Source organism: Coregonus lavaretus, assembly GCF_964263955.1.
Source record: "Coregonus lavaretus genome assembly, contig: HAP1_SCAFFOLD_203, whole genome shotgun sequence".
In the NCBI taxonomy this organism is placed as follows: domain Eukaryota; kingdom Metazoa; phylum Chordata; class Actinopteri; order Salmoniformes; family Salmonidae; genus Coregonus; species Coregonus lavaretus.
In genome coordinates this window covers 663048-687890 of record NW_028157962.1, presented here as the reverse complement: position 1 = coordinate 687890, position 24843 = coordinate 663048, and the positions used below count along the sequence as shown (strand labels likewise).

General features: G+C 46.3%; 1 protein-coding gene across 1 annotated transcript in view; it reads right to left on the bottom strand.

The window, feature by feature from the left end:
• Window positions 1-7673: 7673 nt before the first annotated feature.
• Window positions 7674-24843, bottom strand: part of LOC311124592 (mitochondrial import receptor subunit TOM40B-like) — a 22751-nt gene continuing 5581 nt past the window's right edge. The window contains exons 5-11 of the mRNA XM_084198707.1: window positions 22209-22310; window positions 21145-21250; window positions 20567-20689; window positions 14369-14445; window positions 11680-11782; window positions 7848-7960; window positions 7674-7773 (exon numbers count right to left, since the gene is read on the bottom strand). Coding sequence (XP_084054833.1) covers window positions 7747-7773; window positions 7848-7960; window positions 11680-11782; window positions 14369-14445; window positions 20567-20689; window positions 21145-21250; window positions 22209-22310 — 651 coding nt within the window. The 3' untranslated portion in view covers window positions 7674-7746. The remainder of the gene's footprint in view (window positions 7774-7847; window positions 7961-11679; window positions 11783-14368; window positions 14446-20566; window positions 20690-21144; window positions 21251-22208; window positions 22311-24843) is intronic.

Sequence of the window (24843 nt, the reverse complement as noted above, 5' to 3'; positions counted from 1 at the left end):
AGATGGGGTGGGGGTGGGTGGGCAGTGCAGGTAGTCCGGGTAGCCATGATTAGCTGTTCAGGAGTCTTATGGCTTGGGGGTAGAAGCTGTTGAGAAGCCTTTTGGACCTAAACTTGGCGCTCCGGTACCGATTGTCATGTGGTACCAGAGAAAACAGTCTATGACTAGGGTGGCTGGAGTCCTTGACAATTTTGAGGGCCTTCCTCTGACACCGCCTGGTATAGAGGTCCTGGATGGCAGGAAGCTTGGCCCCAGTGATGTACTGGGCCGTACGCACTACCCTCTGTAGTGCCTTGCGGTCGGAGGCCGAGCAGTTGCCATACCAGGCGGTGATGCAACCAGTCAGAATGCTCTCGATGGTGCAGCTGTAGAACTTTTTGAGGATCTGAGGACCCATGCCAAATCTTTTCAGTCTCCTGAGGGGGAATAGGCTTTGTCGTGCCCTCTTCACAACTGTCTTGGTGTGTGTGGACCATGATAGTTCGTTGGTGATGTGGACACCAAGGAACTTGAAGCTCTCAACCTGTTCAACTACAGCCCCGTCGATGAGAATAGTCCACAATCATCTCCTTTGTCTTGGTCACGTTGAGGGAGAGGTTGTTATCCTGGCACCACACAGCCAGGTCTCTGACCTCCTCCCTATAGGCTGTCTCATCGTTGTCGGTGATCAGGCCTACCACTGTTGTGTCGTCGGCAAACTTAATGATGGTGTTGGAGTCGTGCCTGGCCATGCAGTCATGGGTGAACAGGGAGAACAGGAGGAGACTGAGCACGCACCCCTGAGGAGCCCCCGTGTTGAGGATCAGCGTGGCAGATGTGTTGTTACCTACCCTTACCACCTGGGGGCGGCCCGTCAGGAAGTCCAGGATCCAGTTGCAGAGGGAGGTGTTTAGTCCCAGGATCCTTAGCTTAGTGATTAGCTTTGAGGGCACTATGGTGTTGAACGCTGAGCTGTAGTCAATGAATAGCATTCTCACGTAGGTGTTCCTCTTGTCCAGGTGGGAAAGGGCAGTGTGGAGTGCAATAGAGATTGCATCATCTGTGGATCTGTTGGGGTGGTATGCAAATTGGAGTGGGTCTAGGGTTTCTGGGATAATGGTGTTGATGTGAGCCATGACCAGCCTTTCAAAGCACTTCATGGCTACAGACGTCAGTGCTACGGGTCGGTAGTCATTTAGGCAGGTTACCTTAGTGTCCTTGGGCACGGGGACTATGGTGGTCTGCTTGAAACATGTTGGTATGACAGACTCAGTAAGGGACATGTTGAAAATGTTAGTGAAGACACTTGCCAGTTGGTCAGCACATGCGCGGAGTACACGTCCTGGTAATCCATCTGGCCCTGAGGCCTTGTGAATGTTGACCTGCTTAAAATTCTCACTCACATCGGCTACGGAGAGCGTGATCACATAGTCATCCGGAACAGCTGGTGCTCTCATGCATGCTTCAGTGTTGCTTGCCTCGAAGCGAGCATAGAAGTGGTTTAGCTCGTCTGGAAGTCTTGTGTCACTGGGAAGCTTGCGGCTGCGCTTCCCTTTGTGGTCTGTAATAGTTTTCAAGCCCTGTCACATCCGACGAGCGTCAGAGACGGTGTAGTACTGAACTGAACACACTGTTGTCAACAGAACTGAACACACTGTTCTCAACAGAACTGGACAAACTGTTCTCAACAAAACTGGACACACTGTTCTCAACAGAACCGAACACACTTTTGTCAACAGAAGTGGACAACTGTTGTCAACAGAAGTAGACACTGTTGTCAACAGAACTGGACAAACTGTTGTCAACAGAACTGAATACACGGTTGTCAACAAAACTGAACACACTGTTGTCAACAAAACTGGACACACTGTTGTCAACAGAACTGAAGACACTGTTGTCAACAAAACTGAAGACACTGTTCTCAACAGAACCGGACACACTGTTCTCAACAGAACTGAACACACTGTTGTCAACAGAACTGGACACACTGTTCTCAACAGAACCGGACACACTGTTGTCAACAGAACCGGACACACTGTTCTCAACAGAACCGAACACACTGTTGTCAACAGAACTGGACACACTGTTGTCAACAAAACTGAAGACACTGTTGTCAACAGAACCGAACACACTGTTGTCAACAGAACTGAACACACTGTTGTCAACAGAACTGAAGACACTGTTGTCAACAAAACTGAACACACTGTTCTCAACAGAACTGAATACACTGTTGTCAACAGAACTGGACACAATGTTGTCAACAGAACCGGACACACTGTTGTCAACAAAACTGGACACACTGTTGTCAACAGAACTGGACACGCTGTTGTCAACAGAACTGAACACACTGTTGTCAACAAAACTGAACACCCTGTTGTCAACAGAACTGGACACAATGTTGTCAACAGAACTGGACACACTGTTCTCAACAGAACTGGACACACTGTTCTCGACAGAACTGGACACACTGTTGTCAACAGAACTGAACACACTGTTGTCAACAGAACTGAACACACTGTTGTCAACAAAACTGAACACCCTGTTGTCAACAGAACTGAAGACACTGTTGTCAACAAAACTGAACACCCTGTTGTCAACAGAACTGGACACCCTGTTGTCAACAGAACTGAAGACCCTGTTGTCAACAGAACTGAAGACACTGTTGTCAACAAAACTGAACACCCTGTTGTCAACAGAACTGGACACCCTGTTGTCAACAGAACTGGACACCCTGTTGTCAACATAACTGAAGACACTGTTGTCAACAGAACTGTACCCTGCACAGTTCATATGTATAATATGATGTCCAGCCTTGATATTTAGCTTCACAATGAAGTGTTCTATCGTTTTCTTTTCAGGACAACCAGGGCTACAAGTCACAAAACACAAAGAATTGACATAAACAGTTGCATTCATGAGTTTTATTGACAAATGTCAATCAAAAAAACAAGGGCCACCAAGCAAAAACCTGATAAAAATGAATTTATAAGAATTCTTTAAGTACAGAAATAGTTTGCTCAGTGACAACTGTGTGGAGTTTGGAGTTTGTGACAGCAACTATGTGAGCTTATTCCAGTTTTATAGACACTATGTCCTGGGATTTCCTGGGATCTCTGTAGATGGACCCCTTACCTTCTAATGACTCAGTTTTATAGACACTATGTCCTGGGATTTCCTGGGATCTCTGTAGAAGGACCCCTTACCTTCTAATGACTCAGTTTTATAGACACTATGTCCTGGGATTTCCTGGGATCTCTGTAGAAGGACCCCTTACCTTCTAATGACTCAGTATTATAGACACTATGTCCTGGGATTTCCTGTCTTCTATGGAGAAGGACCCCTTACCTTCTAATGACTCAGTATTATAGACACTATGTCCTGGGATTTCCTGTCTTCTATGGAGAAGGACCCCTTACCTTCTAATGACTCAGTATTATAGACACTATGTCCTGGGATTTCCTGTCTTCTATGGAGAAGGACCCCTTACCTTCTAATGACTCAGTATTATAGACACTATGTCCTGGGATTTCCTGTCTTCTATGGAGAAGGACCCCTTACCTTCTAATGACTCAGTATTATAGACACTATGTCCTGGGATTTCCTGGGATCTCTGTAGATGCTCCTTACCTTCTAACTACTCCTGTGGCTTGTGAGTCATAGAGCAAAACATATTACATGTACATGTTCGTGAGAGTCTCAGCTCTGATGCATATATCTTAAATGGAGATAACATGTATTATTTTTAACATAAAGTATAAATACATTATGGTATTACAGTATATAGTATAATACAGTAAATTATGGGGGATGGGAGGTGAGGTGCATTATGGGGGTCGGGAGGTGCATTATGGGAAAGGAGCGGTGAGGTGCATTATGGGGGATGGGAGGTGCATTACGGGGAATGAGAGGTGAGATGCATTATGGGGGATGGGAGGTACATTATGGGGGATGGGAGGTGCATTATGGGGGATGGGAGGTGAGGTGCATTATGGGGGATGGGAGGTGAGGTGCATTATGGGGGATGGGAAGTGAGGTGCATTATGGGGGATGGAAGGTGAGGTGTATTATGGGGGATGGAAGGTGAGGTGTATTATGGGGGATGGGAGGTGAGGTGCATTATGGGGGATGGGAGGTGAAGTGCATTATGGGGGTGGGAGGTGCATTATGGGGGATGGGAGGTGAGGTGCATTATGGGGGATGGGAGGTGAGGTGCATTATGGGGGATGGGAGGTGAGGTGTATTATGGGGATGGGAGGTGAGGTGCATTATGAGGGAAGGAAGGTGCATTATGGGGGAAGGAAGTTGCATTATGATGGATGGGAGATGCAAAATGCATCATGATATTTTACCCAAAAAATATCTTGAAATAAGATAAATTACTTGTATTATGCATTTCTGGGGGGGTTAAAATGAGACAAATGTTCTGCCAATGAGGTTAGCCAATTTATCTTGGTAAGAAAAAAAAATCATTTTAAGTGAATTATCACTCAATATATGAAAATAAAAATCTTGATTCAAGATATTTAGGCTTGCTTAGAAATCACTTTTTGCAGTGTAACTTCAATGTTTTTGAGGGTTTTACATGGCATTGTAGATTTTAGCTGTATATATGATATACTTGGGATGTTTTCAGCGTATTTTTTACGATTTCAGACAATGCGATTAACTGCAAAAAAAAAAGAATTGCACTAAAACTCGAGTTAACTCATCAACTTTGACAGCCCTAATAATAATAATACACTAATATACACTGAGTTTGCAAAACATTAAGAACACCTGCTCTTTCCATGACATCGACTGACCAGTTGCATCCAGGTGAAAGCTAAGATCCCTTATTGATGTCATTTGTTAAATCCACTTCAACCAGTGTAGATGAAGGGGAGGAGACGGGTTAAATAATGATTTTTTAGCTTTGAGCCAATTGAGACATGGATTGTGTATGTGTGCCATTCAGAGGGTGAATGGGCAAGACAAAATATTTAAGTGCCTTTGAACGGGGTATGGTAGTAGGCACCAGGCGCACCGGTTTGTGTCAAGAATTGCAACACTGCTGGGTTTTTCACACTCAACAGTTTCCTGTGTGTATCAAGAATGGTCCACTACCCAAAGGACATCCAGCCAACTTGACATAGCTGTGGGAAGCATAGGAGCCAACACGGGCCAGCATCCATGTGGAACGCTTTCGACACCTTGAGTCCATGCCCCAGCGAATTGAGGCTGTTATATAAAAAAATAAAAAAAATAAAATGCCATTTAGCAGACGCTTTTATCCAAAGCGACTTACAGTCATGCGTGCATACATTTTTGTGTATGGGTGGTCCCGGGGATCGAACCCACTACCTTGGCGTTACAAGCGCCGTGCTCTACCAGTTGAGCTACAGAGGACCAAAGGGAGGGATGAGGGGTGCAACTCAATATTAGGAAGGTGTTATGAGGGCAAAAGGGGGGGATGGGGTTATGAGGGCAAAAGGGGGGATGGGGGGTGCAACTCAATATTAGGAAGGTGTTATGAGGGCAAAAGTGGGGGATGAGGGGTGCAACTCAATATTAGGAAGGTGTTATGAGGGCAAAAGGGGGGGATGAGGATGGAAGGAGTTCTTAATGTTTGGTACATTCTAACCCTAACCCATTCAGTGTATAATATAACAATATGACCTCCTGCTCCTGGGATCATTCTAGAGGATCCCCACAGGCTCAAAATCTGTTTTATCTCTAGAGGATCCCCACAGGCTCATTCTGTCTGGCCGTTATCTCTAGAGGATCCCCACAGGCTCATTCTGTCTGGCCGTTATCTCTAGAGGATCCCCACAGGCTCATTCTGTCTGGCCGTTATCTCTAGAGGATCCCCACAGGCTCAAAATCTGTTTTATCTCTAGAGGGTCCCCACAGGCTCATTCTGTCTGGCCGTTATCTCTAGAGGATCCCCACAGGCTCAAAATCTGTTTTATCTCTAGAGGGTCCCCACAGGCTCATTCTGTCTGGCCGTTATCTCTAGAGGATCCCCACAGGCTCATTCTGTCTGGCCGTTATCTCTAGAGGATCCCCACAGGCTCATTCTGTCTGGCCGTTATCTCTAGAGGATCCCCACAGGCTCATTCTGTCTGGCCGTTATCTCTAGAGGGTCCCCACAGGCTCAACATCTGTTTTATCTCTAGAGGATCCCCACAGGCTCATTCTGTCTGGCCGTTATCTCTAGAGGATCCCCACAGGCTCAACATCTGTTTTATCTCTAGAGGGTCCCCACAGGCTCATTCTGTCTGGCCGTTATCTCTAGAGGATCCCCACAGGCTCATTCTGTCTGGCCATTATCTCTAGAGGATCCCCACAGGCTCAACATCTGTTTTATCTCTAGAGGGTCCCCACAGGCTCAACATCTGTAATGTAACTTCAAAATTATACATTAATTTGTTCAGTACGTAATTTTTGTTTACCTGAGAAAAATGGAGCCCCAACATGTATTCATTTGAACATAGAGTACCAGTACATTATGGTATTACAATATATAGTATACATAGAGTACATTATGTGGGAATGGAGGTGCATTATGGGTGATGGAGGGTGAGATGCATTATGGGGGATGGGAGGTGAGGTGCATTATGGGGATGGAGGGTGAGGTGCATTATGGGGATGGGAGGTGAGGTGCATTATGGGTGATGGTGGGTAAGGTGCATTATGGGGGATGGGAGGTAAAGGGCATTATAGGGGATGGAAGATGAGGTGCATTATGGGGGATGGGAGGTGCATTATGGGGGATGGGAGGTGCATTCTGGGGGATTGGAGGTGCATTATGGGGGATGGGAGGTGCATTATGGGGATGGAGGGTGAGGTGCATTATGGGGATGGGAGGTGAGGTGCATTATGGGTGATGGTGGGTAAGGTGCATTATGGGGGATGGGAGGTGAGGTGCATTATGGGTGATGGTGGGTAAGGTGCATTATGGGGGATGGGAGGTGAGGGGCATTATAGGGGATGGAAGATGAGGTGCATTATGGGGGATGGGAGGTGCATTCTGGGGGATTGGAGGTGCATTATGGGGGATGGGAGGTGCATTATGGGGGATGGAGGTGCATTATGGGGGATGGGAGGTGAGCACAGGAGGTTGGTAGTACCTTAACTGGGGACCACGGGCTCGTGGTAATGGCTGGAGTGGAATTATTGGAATGGTATCAAATACATCAAACACATGGTTTGATGCCATTCCATTTGCTCCGTTCCAGCCATTATTATGAGCCGTCCTCCCCTCAGCAGCCTCCACTGAAGATGAGGTGCATTATGGGGGATGTGAGGTGTGGGGGAGTCATAGAGAATGATAGAGATCTCTAGTGGCCAAAAGGCTGTATTACCATGGCCAGCGCCATTGATGGATTCAACCATTTCAATGTAGTCAACTGGGTGGGACTTCCAACTTCATTGGCTGATCCCTCCTGATGAACCTGTTGGAGTCATGTTTAACCGGGTCATCAGGAGGGATCAGTCAATCGTTTTAAGAAGAGAATGTACTACTTCAAAATGCCCATGCTGTGCCAGACGATATAATGTCACAGATACAAAGATGAGTCCTCTATCTCTCTCTATGGGGGGAGCTGACATCTCGTGAGTCCGTCCAGTTCAGGTTTTTCAACAGGAAGTGATGTAACAGTTGCCATGTGGTCGCTAGAGGAGAAGTTTTTGTGCTGCACCATTTTCTTCCTCCAAAAACAGGAACGCCGTTTCCCACGAGGCCACAGGGCTGGGGGAGGGGCATGTGAGGGTTGTGGGTTTTGTAGTCTAGCCCACATTGACTCCCAGCCCCACCTGCACACAGATATGCTACGGTAAGTACACTCCATCACCACTTACACAACCAAAACAACAACACCAACCCCCACCTGCAGTTTGTCACCACGGTGATTAACGAAGGCTCCCATCAGTAGTGTAGCGGGGAGAGGAGACAGACTCTTCTCCAGTACCCCTCCAATAATACACCTACTGTTAACCATACCTACACACACACAGACACACACACACACACACACACACACACAGACACACACACACACACACACACACACACACACACACACACACACACACACACACACACACACACACACACACACACACACACACAGACACAACTTTATTAGGCTGCAGTCAATATTTGTCATCAGAAATACATATTTACCAGTGGAGGCTGCTGAGGGGAAGAACACCATGTTAGTCTCTGGTAGTTAACTCTGAACACCATGTTAGTCTCTGGTAGTTAACTCTGAACACCATGTTAGTCTCTGGTAGTTAACTCTGAACACCATGTTAGTCTCTGGTAGTTAACTCTGAACACCATGTTAGTCTCTGGTAGTTAACTCTGAACACCATGTTAGCCTCTGGTAGTTAACTCTGAACACCATGTTAGTCTCTGGTAGTTAACTCTGAACACCATGTTAGTCTCTGGTAGTTAACTCTGAACACCATGTTAGTCTCTGGTAGTTAACTCTGAACACCATGTTAGTCTCTGGTAGTTAACTCTGAACACCATGTTAGTCTCTGGTAGTTAACTCTGAACACCATGTTAGTCTCTGGTAGTTAACTCTGAACACCATGTTAGTCTCTGGTAGTTAACTCTGAACACCATGTTAGTCTCTGGTAGTTAACTCTGAACACCATGTTAGTCTCTGGTAGTTAACTCTGAACACCATGTTAGTCTCTGGTAGTTAACTCTGAACACCATGTTAGTCTCTGGTAGTTAACTCTGAACACCATGTTAGTCTCTGGTAGTTAACTCTGAACACCATGTTAGTCTCTGGTAGTTAACTCTGAACACCATGTTAGTCTCTGGTAGTTAACTCTGAACACCATGTTAGTCTCTGGTAGTTAACTCTGAACACCATGTTAGTCTCTGGTAGTTAACTCTGAACACCATGTTAGTCTCTGGTAGTTAACTCTGAACACCATGTTAGTCTCTGGTAGTTAACTCTGAACACCATGTTAGTCTCTGGTAGTTAACTCTGAACACCATGTTAGTCTCTGGTAGTTAACTCTGAACACCATGTTAGTCTCTGGTAGTTAACTCTGAACACCATGTTAGTCTCTGGTAGTTAACTCTGAACACCATGTTAGTCTCTGGTAGTTAACTCTGAACACCATGTTAGTCTCTGGTAGTTAACTCTGAACACCATGTTAGTCTCTGGTAGTTAACTCTGAACACCATGTTAGTCTCTGGTAGTTAACTCTGAACACCATGTTAGTCTCTGGTAGTTAACTCTGAACACCATGTTAGTCTCTGGTAGTTAACTCTGAACACCATGTTAGTCTCTGGGTTAACTCTGAACACCATGTTAGTCTCTGGTAGTTAACTCTGAACACCATGTTAGTCTCTGGTAGTTAACTCTGAACACCATGTTAGTCTCTGGTAGTTAACTCTGAACACCATGTTAGTCTCTGGTAGTTAACTCTGAACACCATGTTAGTCTCTGGTAGTTAACTCTGAACACCATGTTAGTCTCTGGTAGTTAACTCTGAACACCATGTTAGTCTCTGGTAGTTAACTCTGAACACCATGTTAGTCTCTGGTAGTTAACTCTGAACACCATGTTAGTCTCTGGTAGTTAACTCTGAACACCATGTTAGTCTCTGGTAGTTAACTCTGAACACCATGTTAGTCTCTGGTAGTTAACTCTGAACACCATGTTAGTCTCTGGTAGTTAACTCTGAACACCATGTTAGTCTCTGGTAGTTAACTCTGAACACCATGTTAGTCTCTGGTAGTTAACTCTGAACACCATGTTAGTCTCTGGTAGTTAACTCTGAACACCATGTTAGTCTCTGGTAGTTAACTCTGAACACCATGTTAGTCTCTGGTAGTTAACTCTGAACACCATGTTAGTCTCTGGTAGTTAACTCTGAACACCATGTTAGTCTCTGGTAGTTAACTCTGAACACCATGTTAGTCTCTGGTAGTTAACTCTGAACACCATGTTAGTCTCTGGTAGTTAACTCTGAACACCATGTTAGTCTCTGGTAGTTAACTCTGAACACCATGTTAGTCTCTGGTAGTTAACTCTGAACACCATGTTAGTCTCTGGTAGTTAACTCTGAACACCATGTTAGTCTCTGGTAGTTAACTCTGAACACCATGTTAGTCTCTGGTAGTTAACTCTGAACACCATGTTAGTCTCTGGTAGTTAACTCTGAACACCATGTTAGTCTCTGGTAGTTAACTCTGAACACCATGTTAGTCTCTGGTAGTTAACTCTGAACACCATGTTAGTCTCTGGTAGTTAACTCTGAACACCATGTTAGTCTCTGGTAGTTAACTCTGAACACCATGTTAGTCTCTGGTAGTTAACTCTGAACACCATGTTAGTCTCTGGTAGTTAACTCTGAACACCATGTTAGTCTCTGGTAGTTAACTCTGAACACCATGTTAGTCTCTGGTAGTTAACTCTGAACACCATGTTAGTCTCTGGTAGTTAACTCTGAACACCATGTTAGTCTCTGGTAGTTAACTCTGAACACCATGTTAGTCTCTGGTAGTTAACTCTGAACACCATGTTAGTCTCTGGTAGTTAACTCTGAACACCATGTTAGTCTCTGGTAGTTAACTCTGAACACCATGTTAGTCTCTGGTAGTTAACTCTGAACACCATGTTAGTCTCTGGTAGTTAACTCTGAACACCATGTTAGTCTCTGGTAGTTAACTCTGAACACCATGTTAGTCTCTGGTAGTTAACTCTGAACACCATGTTAGTCTCTGGTAGTTAACTCTGAACACCATGTTAGTCTCTAGTAGTTAACTCTGAACACCATGTTAGTCTCTGGTAGTTAACTCTGAACACCATGTTAGTCTCTGGTAGTTAACTCTGAACACCATGTTAGTCTCTGGTAGTTAACTCTGAACACCATGTTAGTCTCTGGTAGTTAACTCTGAACACCATGTTAGTCTCTGGTAGTTAACTCTGAACACCATGTTAGTCTCTGGTAGTTAACTCTGAACACCATGTTAGTATCTGGTAGTTAACTCTGAACACCATGTTAGTCTCTAGTAGTTAACTCTGAACACCATGTTAGTCTCTGGTAGTTAACTCTGAACACCATGTTAGTCTCTGGTAGTTAACTCTGAACACCATGTTAGTATCTGGTAGTTAACTCTGAACACCATGTTAGTCTCTGGTAGTTAACTCTTAACACCATGTTAGTCTCTGGTAGTTAACTCTGAACACCATGTTAGTCTCTGGTAGTTAACTCTGAACACCATGTTAGTCTCTAGTAGTTAACTCTGAACACCATGTTAGTATCTGGTAGTTAACTCTGAACACCATGTTAGTCTCTAGTAGTTAACTCTGAACACCATGTTAGTCTCTGGTAGTTAACTCTGAACACCATGTTAGTCTCTAGTAGTTAACTCTGAACACTATGTTAGTCTCTGGTAGTTAACTCTGAACACCATGTTAGTCTCTGGTAGTTAACTCTGAACACCATGTTAGTCTCTGGTAGTTAACTCTGAACACCATGTTAGTATCTGGTAGTTAACTCTGAACACCATGTTAGCCTCTGGTAATTACCTCTGAACACCATGTTAGCCTCTGGTAGTTAACTCTGAACACCATGTTAGTCTCTGGTAGTTAACTCTGAACACCATGTTAGTATCTGGTAGTTAACTCTGAACACCATGTTAGCCTCTGGTAGTTAACTCTGAACACCATGTTAGTCTCTGGTAATTACCTCTGAACACCATGTTAGCCTCTGGTAGTTCCATCTGGTACCCGAAGGAGGCCGTCGTCTCCTGGGTCCTCGTACTGGCCTCAAACTCTACCCCCACCTGGATCTACACACACACACACACACACACACACACACACACACACACACACACACACACACACACACACACACACACACACACACACACACACACACACACACACACACACACACACACACACACTAGTTGCTGGAAGGTATTGACAACAGCCCCAACAGCCCCACCTAGTGGTGGTCTGGTAGTAATGGTCTGGTGTAGTGTGGTCTGATGTGGTGTGGTCTGGTCTGGTGTAGTGTGGTGTGGTGTAGTGTGGTGTAGTGTGGTGTGGTGTTGGTGTCTGGTGTGGTGTGGTCTGGTGTGGTCTGGTGTAGTGTGGTGTAGTGTGGTGTGGTGTGATGTGGTGTGGTCTGGTGTGGTGTGGTGTGGTGTAGTGTGGTGTGGTATGGTGTAGTGTGGTGTTGGTGTCTGGTGTGGTCTGGTGTGGTCTGGTGTGGTGTGGTGTGGTGTGGTGTGGATTGGTGTTGTGTGGTGTGGTCTGTTGTGGTGTGGTGTAGTGTGGTGTAGTGTGGTATGGTGTGGTGTGGTGTTGGTGTCTGGTGTGGTGTGGTGTGGTGTGGTGTGGTCTGGTGTAGTGTGGTGTGGTGTGGTGTGGTGTGGTGTGGTGTGGTGTGGTCTGTTGTGGTCTGGTGTGGTGTGATGTGGTGTGGTGTGGTGTGGTGTGGTCTGGTCTGGTGTGGTGTGGTCTGTTGTGGTCTGTTGTGGTCTGGTGTGGTGTGGTGTGGTCTGGTGTGGTGTGGTGTGGTGTGGTCTGGTGTGGTGTGGTGTGGTGTGGTGTGGTGTGGTATGGTGTGGTGTGGTGTGGTGTAGTGTGGTGTGGTATGGTGTAGTGTGGTGTTGGTGTCTGGTGTGGTGTGGTCTGGTCTGGTGTAGTGTGGTGTAGTGTGGTGTGGTGTGGTGTGGTGTGGTCTGGTGTGGTGTGGTGTGGTGTGGATTGGTGTGGTGTGGTGTGGTGTGGTCTGTTGTGGTGTGGTGTAGTGTGGTGTAGTGTGGTATGGTGTGGTGTGGTGTTGGTGTCTGGTGTGGTGTGGTGTAGTGTGGTGTGGTCTGGTGTGGTGTGGTCTGGTGTAGTGTGGTGTAGTGTGGTGTGGTGTGGTCTGGTGTGGTCTGGTGTAGTGTGGTGTGGTGTGGTGTGGTCTGGTGTTGTGTGGTGTAGTGTGGTGTGGTGTGGTGTGGTGTGGTCTTTTGTGGTCTGTTGTGGTCTGGTGTGGAGTGGTGTGGTGTGGTGTGGTCTGGTCTGGTGTGGTGTGGTGTGGTCTGTTGTGGTCTGTTGTGGTCTGGTGTGGTGTGGTGTGGTCTGGTGTGGTGTGGTGTGGTCTGGTGTGGTGTGGTGTGGTGTGGTATGGTGTGGTGTGGTGTAGTGTGGTGTGGTATGGTGTAGTGTGGTGTTGGTGTCTGGTGTGGTCTGGTGTAGTGTGGTGTAGTGTGGTGTGGTGTGGTGTGGTGTGGTCTGGTGTGGTGTGGTGTGGATTGGTGTGGTGTGGTCTGTTGTGGTGTGGTGTAGTGTGGTGTAGTGTGGTATGGTGTGGTGTGGTGTTGGTGTCTGGTGTGGTGTGGTGTGGTGTGGTGTGGTGTAGTGTGGTGTAGTGTGGTGTGGTGTGGTGTGGTGTGGTCTGGTGTGGTCTGGTGTAGTGTGGTGTGGTGTGGTGTGGTGTGGTGTGGTCTGGTGTTGTGTGGTGTAGTGTGGTGTGGTGTGGTGTGGTCTGGTGTGGTGTGGTGTGGTCTGGTGTGGTGTGGTGTTGGTGTCTGGTGTGGTGTGGTGTGGTGTGGTGTGGTGTGGTGTGGTGTGGTGTGGTGTGGTGTGGTGTGGTGTGGTCTGGTGTGGTGTGGTGTGGTCTGTTGTGGTCTGGTGTGGTGTGGTGTGGTGTGGTCTGGTGTGGTGTGGTGTGGTGTGGTCTGGTGTGGTGTGGTCTGGTGTGGTGTGGTGTGGTATGGTGTAGTGTGGTGTGGTGTGGTGTGGTGTGGTGTGGTGTGGTGTTGGTGTCTGGTGTGGTGTGGTCTGGTGTAGTCTGGTGTAGTGTGGTGTAGTGTGGTATGGTGTAGTGTGGTGTTGGTGTCTGGTGTGGTGTGGTCTGGTGTGGTCTGGTGTAGTGTGGTGTAGTGTGGTGTGGTGTGGTGTGGTGTGGTCTGGTGTGGTGTGGTGTGGTGTGGTGTGGTCTGGTGTGGTGTTGGTGTTGGTGTTGGTGTCTGGTGTCGTGTGGTGTGGTCTGGTGTGGTGTGGTGTGGTGTGGTGTGGTGTTGGTGTCTGGTGTGGTGTGGTCTGGTGTAGTGTGGTCTGGTGTGGTGTAGTGTGGTGTAGTGTGGTGTGGTGTGGTCTGATGTGGTCTGATCTGGTGTAGTGTGGTCTGGTGTGGTCTGATGTGGTCTGATCTGGTGTAGTGTGGTCTGGTGTGGTCTGATGTGGTCTGATCTGGTGTAGTGTGGTCTGGTGTAGTGTGGTCTGGTCTGGTGTGGTGTGGTCTGGTGTAGTGTGGTCTGGTGTGGTCTGATGTGGTCTGGTGTAGTGTGGTCTGGTGTAGTGTGGTGTGGTGTGTGTGTGTGTGTCTGTGTGGTGTGTGTGTCTGTGTGGTGTGTGTGTGTGTGTGTGTGTACCTGTTTGTTAGCTCTATGGTAGTAGCTGGCATGAGCTCCTCCTTTCCCAGCATTCAGCGTCGCCACCCAGTTAGGACCTGATGTAGAATCACAAAGAATCTACTAGATCAGAAAGTCTGATGTAGAATAATTCTCTGGTCTGATGAAACCAAGATTGAACTCTTTGGCCTGAATGCCAAGTGTCATGTCTGGAGGAAACCTGGCACCATCCCTACGGTGAAGCATGGTGGTGGCAGCATCATGCTGTGGGGACGTTTTTCAGCTGCAGGGACTGGGAGACGAGTCAGGAATCGAGGAACCCTTTACTCAGTACTTTGTTCAAGCACCATTGGCAGCGATTACAGCCTCAAGTCTTCTTGGGTATGACGCTACAAGCTTGGCACACCTGTATTTGGAGAGTTTCTCCCATTCTTCTCTGCAGATCCTCTCAAGCTCTGTCAGGTTGGATGGGGAGTGTTGCTGCACAGTTTTTTCAGGTCTCTCCAGAGATGTTAGATCGGGTTCAAGTCTGGGCTCGGGCTGGGCCACTCAAGGACATTCAGAGACATGTCCCGAAGCCACTCCTGCGTTGTCTTGACTGTGTGCTTAGGGTCATTGTCCTGTTGGAAGGTGAACCTTCACCCAGTCTGAGGTCCTGTGCTCTCTGGAGCAGGTTTTCATCATGGATCTCTCTGTACTTTGCTCCGTTCATCTTTACCTCGATCCTGACTAGTCTCCCAGTCCCTGCTGCTGAAAAACATCCCCACAGCATGATGCTGCCACCACCATGCTTCATCGTAGGGATGGTGCCAGGTTTCCTCCAGATGTGACGCTTGGCATTCAGGCAAAATAGTTCAATCTTGGTTCATCAGACCAGAGAATCTTGTTTCTCATGGTCTGAGAGTCTTAAAGCGCCTTTGGGCAAACTCAAAGCGGGCTGTCATGTGCCTTTTACTGAGGAGTGGCTTCCGTCTGGCCACAGAGGGACTCTAGAGCTGTCAGAGTGACCATTGGGTTCTTGGTCACCTCCCTGACCAAGGCCCTTCTCCCCAGATTGCTCAATTTGGACGGGCGGCCAGCTCTTGGAAGAGTCTTGGTGGTTCCAAACTTCTTCCATTTAAGAATGATGGATGCCACTGTGTTCTTGGGGACCTTCAATGCTGCAGACATTTTTTGGTACCCTTCCCCAGATCTGTGCCTTGACACAATCCTGTCCCGGAGCTCTACGGTCAATTCCTTCAACCTCATGGCTTGGTTTTTGCTCTGACATGCACTGTCAACTGTGGGACTGTAATGATGTCATGTCATAGTATTGTGAGGATAGAGGTAGAGTTACGAGATAAGTGGTTTGGGGCCATGAAGTCTACATTCCTTATGTCAAGGTAGATTAGTGATGTTTAGGATAGCATGAGTGATGGGCAGGATACTGACTTGGGGTAAAGAGTGATGAACATCAAAGACAGGGAGTGCCCATGGAGACTTACCAGATGGATGCCAAGAAGATGGTAACAGAAGGTACATAAGGTAGAGTGTTTCCTTTGTTCAAGTTAGTTCGTAACACCAAGGGCAAAGCTCTGGTCATTGTTGTAACGAACCCGGTACCGATCATTAAATATTTGCATTAACTTTCTACAAAGTGTCTAACTATATTCTTGCATCCTTGATTACTTGAACACCCGAGAAACTCATCATAACAGGGACCTTATACAGTGTGTGCCTTTCCAAATCATGTCCAATCAATTTAATTTACTACAGGTGGACTCCAATCAAGTTGTAGAAATATCCGCACTGAGCTAAAAGGTAGAGCTGCCGCTTTCACGGTGCGGGACTCTAACCCGGAAGCGTATAAGAAATCCCTCCGATGAACCATCAAACAGGCAAAGAGTCAATACAGGACTAAGATTGAATCGTACTACACCGGCTCAGATGCTCGTCGGATGTGGCAGGGCTTGCAAACTATTACAGACTACAAAGGGAAGCACAGCCGCGAGCTGCCCAGTGACACGAGCCTACCAGACGAGCTAAATTACTTCTATGCTCGCTTCGAGGCAAGTAACACTGAAACATGCATGAGAGCATCAGCTGTTCCGGATGACTGTGTGATCACGCTCTCCGTAGCCGATGTGAGTATGACTAAACAGGTCAACATTCACAAGGCCGCAGGGCCAAACGGATTACCAGGATGTGTACTCAGAGCATGCGCTGACCAACTGGCAAGTGTCTTCACTGACATTTTAAACCTCTCCCTGTCTGAGTCTGTAATACCAACATGTTTCAAGCAGACCACCATAGTCCCCGTGCCCAAGGACACTAAGGTAACCTGCCTAAATGACTACCGACCCGTAGCACTGACGTCTGTAGCCATGAAGTGCTTTGAAAGGCTGGTCATGGCTCACATCAACACCATTATCCCAGAAATCCTAGACCCACTCCAATTTGCATATCGCCCCAACAGATCCACAGATGATACAATCTCTATTGCACTCCACACAGCCCTTTCACACCTGGACAAAAGGAACATCTATTTGAGAATAGAATGCTATTCAGTGTTCAACACCATAGTGCCCTCAAAGCTCATCACTAAGCTAAGGACCCTGGGACTAAACACCTCCCTCTGCAACTGGATCCTGGACTTCCTGACGGGCCGCCCCCAGGTGGTAAGGGTAGGTAACAACACATCCGCCACGCTGATCCTCAACACGGGGGCCCCTCAGGGGTGCGTGCTCAGTCCCCTCCTGTACTCCCTGTTCACTCAGTACTGCATGGCCAGGCACGACTCCAACACCATCATTAAGTTTGCTGATGACACAACAGTGGTAGACCTGATCACCGACAACGACGAGACAGCCTATAGGCAGGAGGTCAGAGACCTGGCCGTGTGGTGCCAGGACAACAACCTCTCCCTCAACATGATCAAGACAAAGGAGATGATTGTGAACTACAGGAAAAAGAAGAGGACCGAGCACGCCCCCATTCTCATCGACGGGGCTGTAGTGGAGCAGGTTGAGAGCTTCAAGTTCCTTGGTGTCCACGTCACCAACAATCTAACATGGTCCAAGCACACGAAGACAGTCGTGAAGAGTGCACGACAAAACCTATTCCCCCTAAGGAGACTGAAAAGATTTGGCATGGGTCCTCAGATCCTCAAAAGGTTCTACAGCTGCACCATCGAGAGCATCCTGACTGGTTGCATCACTGCCTGGTATGGCAACTACTCGGCCTCCGACCGCAAGGCACTACAGAGGGTAGTGCGTACGGCCCAGTACATCACTGGGGCCAAGCTTCCTGCCATCCAGGACCTCTATACCAGGCGGTGTCAGAGGAAGGCCCTAAATACTGTCAAAGACTCCAGCCACCCTAGTCATAGACTATTTTCTCTGCTACCGTACGGCAAGCGGTACCGGAGCGCCAAGTCTAGGTCCAAGAGGCTTCTAAACAGCTTCTACCCCCAAGCCATAAGACTCCTGAACATCTAATCAAATGGCTACCCAGACTATTTGCACTGTCCCCCCTCTTTTACGCTGCTGCTACTCTCTGTTTATTATCTATGCATAGTCACTTTAATAACTCTACCTCAGCTGGTAGAGCACGGCGCTTGTAACGCCAAGGTAGTGGGTTCGATCCCCGGGACCACCCATACACAAAAAATGTATGCACGCATGACTGTAAGTCGCTTTGGATAAAAGCGTCTGCTAAATGGCATATTATATTATTATTATTATATTATATTACATATTACCCCAATTACCTCGACTAACCGGTGCCCCCGCACATTGACTCGGTACCGGTACCCCCTGTAAATAGCCTCGCTATTGTTATTTTTACTGCTGCTCTTTAATTATTTGTTACTTTTAATTCGTATTATTTTATATTGTATTTTTTTGTGATTTATTTTGGTATTCTTTCTTAAAACTGCATTGTTGTATTCGGCGCATGTGACAATTAAAATTTGATTTTATTGATTTTATTTTATTTATATAGACACATTTGATATACACACATTACATATTCACACATTATATATACCCACACTATATAATGTGTCTATATAATGTGTCTATATAATGTGTGTATAATATATACAGTGGGGAGAACAAATATTTGATACACTGCCGATTTTGCAGGTTTTCCTACTTACAAATCATGTAGAGGTCTGTAATTTTTATCATAGGTACACTTCAACTGTGAGAGACGGAATCTAAAACAAAAATCCAGAAAATCACATTGTATGATTTTTAAGTAATTAAATGGTGATGGTGGTGGTGATGATGGTGGTGATGATGGTGTGATGGTGATGATGGTAGTGGTGGTGATGATAGTGTGATGGTAATGATAGTGTGATGATGGTGGTGGTGGTGATGATGGTGGTGATGATAGTGTGATGGTAATGATAGTGTGATGATGGTGGTGGTGGTGATGATGGTGGTGCTGCCCATCTTAATCTTTTCTTTATATTGGCCAGTCTGAGATATGGCTTACTCTGCCTAGAAGGTCAGTATCCCGGAGTCGTCTCTTCACTGTTGAAGTTGAGACTGGTGTTTTGCGGGTACTATTTAATGAAGCTGCCAGTTGAGGACCTGTGAGGCGTCTGTTTCTCAAACTAGACACTCTAATGTATTTGTCCTCTTGCTCAGTTGTGCACCGGGGCCTCCCACTCCTCTTTCTATTTTGGTTAGAGCCAGTTTGCGCTGTTCAGTGAAGGGAGTAGTACACAGCGTTGTACGAGATCTTCAGTTTCTTGGCAATTTCTCGCATGGAATAGCCTTCATTTCTCAGAACAAGAATAGACTGACGAGTTTCAGAAGAAAGTTATTTGTTTCTGGCCATTTTGAGCCTGTAATCGAACCCACAATTGCTGATGCTCCAGATACTCAACTAGTCTCATGAAGGCCAGTTTTATTGCTTTTTTAAATCAGCACAACAGTTTTCAGCTTGTGCTAACATAATTGCAAAAGGGTTTTCTAATGATCAATTAGCCTTTTAAAATTATAAACTTGGATTAGCAAACACAACGTGCCATTGGAACACAGGACTGATGGTTGCTGATAATTCTTGGTCAAATAGCCCTTACACAACCTGGAGGTGTGTTGGGTCATTGTCCTGTTGAAAAACAAATGATAGTCCCACTAAGCTCAAACCAGATGGGATGGCGTATCGCTGCAGAATGCTGTGGTAGCCATGCTGGTTAAGTGTGCCTTGAATTCTAAATAAATCACAGTGTCACCAGCAAAGCACCCCCACACCATCACACCTCCTCCTCCATGCTTTACAGTGGGAAATACACATGCTGAGATCATCCGTTCACCCACACCGCGTCTCACAACGGCGGTTGGAACGAAACATTTCTAATTTGGACTCCAGACCAAAGGACACATTTCCACCGGTCTAATGTCCATTGCTCGTGTTTCTTGGCCCAAGCAAGTCTCTTCTTATTATTGGTGTCCTTTAGTAGTGGTTTCTTTGCAGAAATTCGACCATGAAGGCCTGATTCACACAGTCTCCTCTGAACAGTTGATGTTGAGATGTGTCTGTTACTTGAACTCTGTGAAGCATTTATTTGGGCTGCAATTTCTGAAGCTGGTAATTCTAATGAACTTATCCTCTGCAGCAGAGGTCATTCTGGGTCTTCCATTCCTGTGGCGGTCCTCATGAGAGCCAGTTTCATCATAGCGCTTGATGGTTTTTGCGACTGCACTTGAAGAAACTTTCAAAGTTCTTGAAATGTTCCGTATTGACTGACCTTCATGTCTTAAAGTAATGATGGACTGTTGTTTCTCTTTGCTTATTTGAGCTGTTCTTGCCATAATATGGACTTGGTCTTTTACCAAATAGGGCTATCTTCTGTATACCCCCCTACCTTGTCACAACACAACTGATTGGCTCAAACGCATTAAGGAAAGAAATTCCACAAATTAACTTTTAACAAGGCACACCTGTTAATTGAAATGCATTCCAGGTGACTACCTCATGAAGCTGGTTGAGAGAATCCCAAGAGTGTGCAAAGCTGTCATCAAGGCAAAGGGTGGCTATTTGAAGAATCTTAAATATTAAAATATATTTTCATTTGTTTAACACCTTTTTGGTTACTACATGATGTAGAAAATAGTAAAAAATAAAGAAAAACCCTTGAGTAGGTGTGTCCAAACTTTATATAAACTGTATATAATGTGTGTATATGTGTCTATATAATGTCTGTATATATATATATATATATAATACCTGAGTACTGTCCTGCCAGGGTGAGAATCCCTCCCTCTTCATGTCTTCCTCTGTGGTAGACCAGCTCTCCTCCCAACACCAGCCCTGAACACACACTCTGGAGGAAGTGGGCTACCAGGATCACTACACACACACACACACACACACACACACACACACACACACACACACACACACACACACACACACACACACACACACACACACACACACACACACACACACACACACACACACACACACACACACACACACACACAGTCAGTGTCCCCACAAAAGCAAACACTGTACTCTGTACCTCAGTTGGTCGAGCAATGCCAGGGTTGTGGGTTCGATTCCCACAGGGGACCCGTATGAATAGGTAAATGTATGCACTCACTACTGTAAGTCACCCTGGATAAGAGTGCATGCTAAATGACTAAAATGTTAATGTATCGCCAGGATCGTGGGTCCGATTCCCGCTGGGGCCACCGATATGGAGATGCATGCTTGTCTGTAAATAGCTTTGGATGAAAGGCTAAATGCATATATATCATAATCAGACACACACACATTATCATAGAAACGCACTCAGCTACCTGACTCCCGCAGGACATCAGGGTTCGCCATGGTAACAGCAGCTGTGAAGTCACTTCCTCTGTACTCCGTCTCAAACTGCCACGTCATGAACTGAGCCTGCTGGGACTGCACACACACTACTGATGTAAGTACTGGAGGACCTGGGTCTGACTGGCTATGTATCCAGACCTGGGTCTGACTGGCTATGTATCCAGACCTGGGTCTGACTGGCTATGTATCCAGACCTGGGTCTGACTGGCTATGTATCCAGACCTGGGTCTGACTGGCTATGTATCCAGACCTGGGTCTGACTGGCTATGTATCCAGACCTGGGCCTGACTGGCTATGTATCCAGACCTGGGTCTGACTGGCTATGTATCCAGACCTGGGTCTGACTGGCTATGTATCCAGACCTGGGTCTGACTGGCTATGTATCCAGACCTGGGTCTGACTGGCTATGTATCCAGACCTGGGCCTGACTGGCTATGTATCCAGACCTGGGTCTGACTGGCTATGTATCCAGACCTGGGTCTGACTGGCTATGTATCCAGACCTGGGTCTGACTGGCTATGTATCCAGACCTGGGTCTGACTGGCTATGTATCCAGACCTGGGTCTGACTGGCTATGTATCCAGACCTGGGTCTGATTGACTATGTAACCATGGTGTTTTACATGTCACTGGGAAGTCTTAGAGACACGGAGGACCTGGGTCTGATTGACTATGTAACCATGGTGTTTTACATGTCACTGGGAAGTCTTAGAGACACGGAGGACCTGGGTCTGACTGACTATGTAACCATGGTCAACTGTTCTAGGAGTACGCATAGCAACAAGTCACAGTCTAGCACTGGGGTGTATTCATTCTGCCGATTCTGTTGCAAACTGAAAGTTTTTCAACTAAAACAAGAGTTTCTATTGGACAAATTGAGGTAACTCCTCCCCGTTTTGTTACATTTGCTTCCGTTTTTATAAACAGACAAAACATTGTGCAACAAAATCTAATGAATACACCCCTGCTGGTCACACCACCAATGCAATACGGACCACCTGGATCTGAACCATTCTCTCTCAGACCCCACCCACCTGAAACACAGCCTTGGCCCTGATTCGTTCGCTAAGATGCAGCAGCGAATGAGCATTCAGACTGCCGGAGGAGTCCATCTCACCGATCAGCACGGGGGAGTCCTGAAAATAGAACGTTTGTGGTCATACTAACATTTTTTCTTTGTTTAATCTATGCTGTTTTGTACTGTAGGGATAACTGTTGTTTTGCTGTGTCTGGTCTGTATGGTGTGTAATCTATCGGGGACCACGTTGGAAACACGTGGAATCGCTTTAACGTGTTATCCTCAGGGGTGTACGTGTTATCCTCAGGGGTGTACGTGTTATCCTCAGGGGTGTACGTGTTATCCTCAGGGGTGTACGTGTTATCCTCAGGGGTGTACGTGTTATCCTCAGGGGTGTACGTGTTATCCTCAGGGGTGTACATGTTATCCTCAGGGGTGTACGTGTTATCCTCAGGGGTGTACTCATCTGTTTCCCCAATAAATCTATCAATCAATCCCCACATCTTCATGAAGTATACTAGAGCAGAACAGAATAGCCTGCACACTGAATATGCTCCTAATTACCTTTATTGATAACACCATGTTAGTCTCTGGTAGTTAACTCTGAACACCATGTTAGTCTCTGGTAGTTAACTCTGAACATCATGTTAGTCCATGGTAGTTAACTCTGAACACCATGTTAGTCTCTGGTAGTTAACTCTGAACACCATGTTAGTCTCTGGTAGTTAACTCTGAACACCATGTTAGTCTCTGGTAGTTAACTCTGAACACCATGTTAGTCTCTGGTAGTTAACTCTGAACACCATGTTAGTCTCTGGTAGTTAACTCTGAACACCATGTTAGTCTCTGGTAGTTAACTCTGAACACCATGTTAGTCTCTGGTAGTTAACTCTGAACACCATGTTAGTCTCTGGTAGTTAACTCTGAACACCATGTTAGTCTCTGGTAGTTAACTCTGAACACCATGTTAGTCTCTGGTAGTTAACTCTGAACACCATGTTAGTCTCTGGTAGTTAACTCTGAACACCATGTTAGTCTCTGGTATACAGGTCAAAAATATGTAAATATATTGTTCAGAGTAGTTAGGTGTGCAGGTAAGAAAATCCCCTCAAGTTAAAGCTGACAGTCTGCACTTTAACTTCATAGTCGTTGTATCATTTCAAATCCAAAGTGCTGCAGTACAGAGCCAAAACAACAACACTGTCAGTCCCAATACTTCTGGAGCTCGCTGTATTTCCCCATCTGACAAGAAACAACTAGCCTGTTACGCTCCAGCAGCTACAATCTGCCTGCCCACAGGACCAGACAACAGAACGAGCTGGCCGCAACTAAACCAGAGATTGTTCGTGAGGAGATTACATCTGTCAGTATAACTGGTAAATGAATCATTGGCAGTCCACACTGCTAAAAGTGTATACCTATTCAACTAAAGTGGAACGTTTGTAGAAGACAGCCAATGCAACAGAGGTGTGACTTCGTGACCTGGAAACAGAGAGTTAAGTTGGAAGGGATAATCAAACTCCTGAAAGAGAATCACTCCATAATCAGTAGCGTAAATTAAATGTGCGGGTCATAGGTAGACAGGTAGACAGGTAGTCTAGAGGACAGGTAGACAGGTAGTCTAGAGGACAGGTAGACAGGTAGACAGGTAGTCTAGAGGACAGGTAGACAGGTAGACAGGTAGACAGGTAGTCTAGAGGACAGGTAGACAGGTAGTCTAGAGGACAGGTAGACAGGTAGACAGGTAGTCTAGAGGACAGGTAGACAGGTAGACAGGTAGACAGGTAGTCTAGAGGACAGGTAGACAGGTAGACAGGTAGTCTAGAGGACAGGTAGACAGGTAGACAGGTAGTCTAGAGGACAGGTAGACAGGTAGATAGGTAGTCTAGAGGACAGGTAGACAGGTAGACAGGTAGTCTAGAGGACAGGTAGACAGGTAGACAGGTAGACAGGTAGACAGATAGGTAGACAGGTAGACAGGTAGTCTAGAGGACAGGTAGACAGGTAGTCTAGAGGACAGGTAGACAGGTAGACAGGTAGTCTAGAGGACAGGTGGACAGGTAGTCTAGAGGACAGGTAGATAGGTAGTCTAGAGGACAGGTAGACAGGTAGATAGGTAGATAGGTAGTCTAGAGGACAGGTAGACAGGTATGTAGACAGGTAGACAGGTAGACAGGTAGATAGGTAGTCTAGAGGACAGGTAGACAGGTAGACAGGTAGACAGGTAGATAGGTGGACAGGTAGACAGGTAGACTAGAGGACAGGTAGACAGGTAGTCTAGAGGACAGGTAGACAGGTAGTCTAGAGGACAGGTAGATAAGGTAGTCTAGAGGACAGGTAGATAGGTAGACAGGTAGACAGGTAGACAGGTAGACAGGTAGTCTAGAGGACAGGTAGACAGGTAGACAGGTAGACAGGTAGATAGGTAGACAGGTAGATAGGTAGACAGGTAGTTAGGTAGACAGGTAGAGAGGTAGACAGGTAGATAGGTAGACAGGTAGACAGGTCGATAGGTAGACAGGTAGACAGGTAGACAGGTGGACAGGTAGACAGGTAGTCTAGAGGACAGGTAGACAGGTAGATAGGTAGACAGGTAGATAGGTAGATAGGTAGAGAGGTAGAGAGGTAGACAGGTAGATAGGTAGACAGGT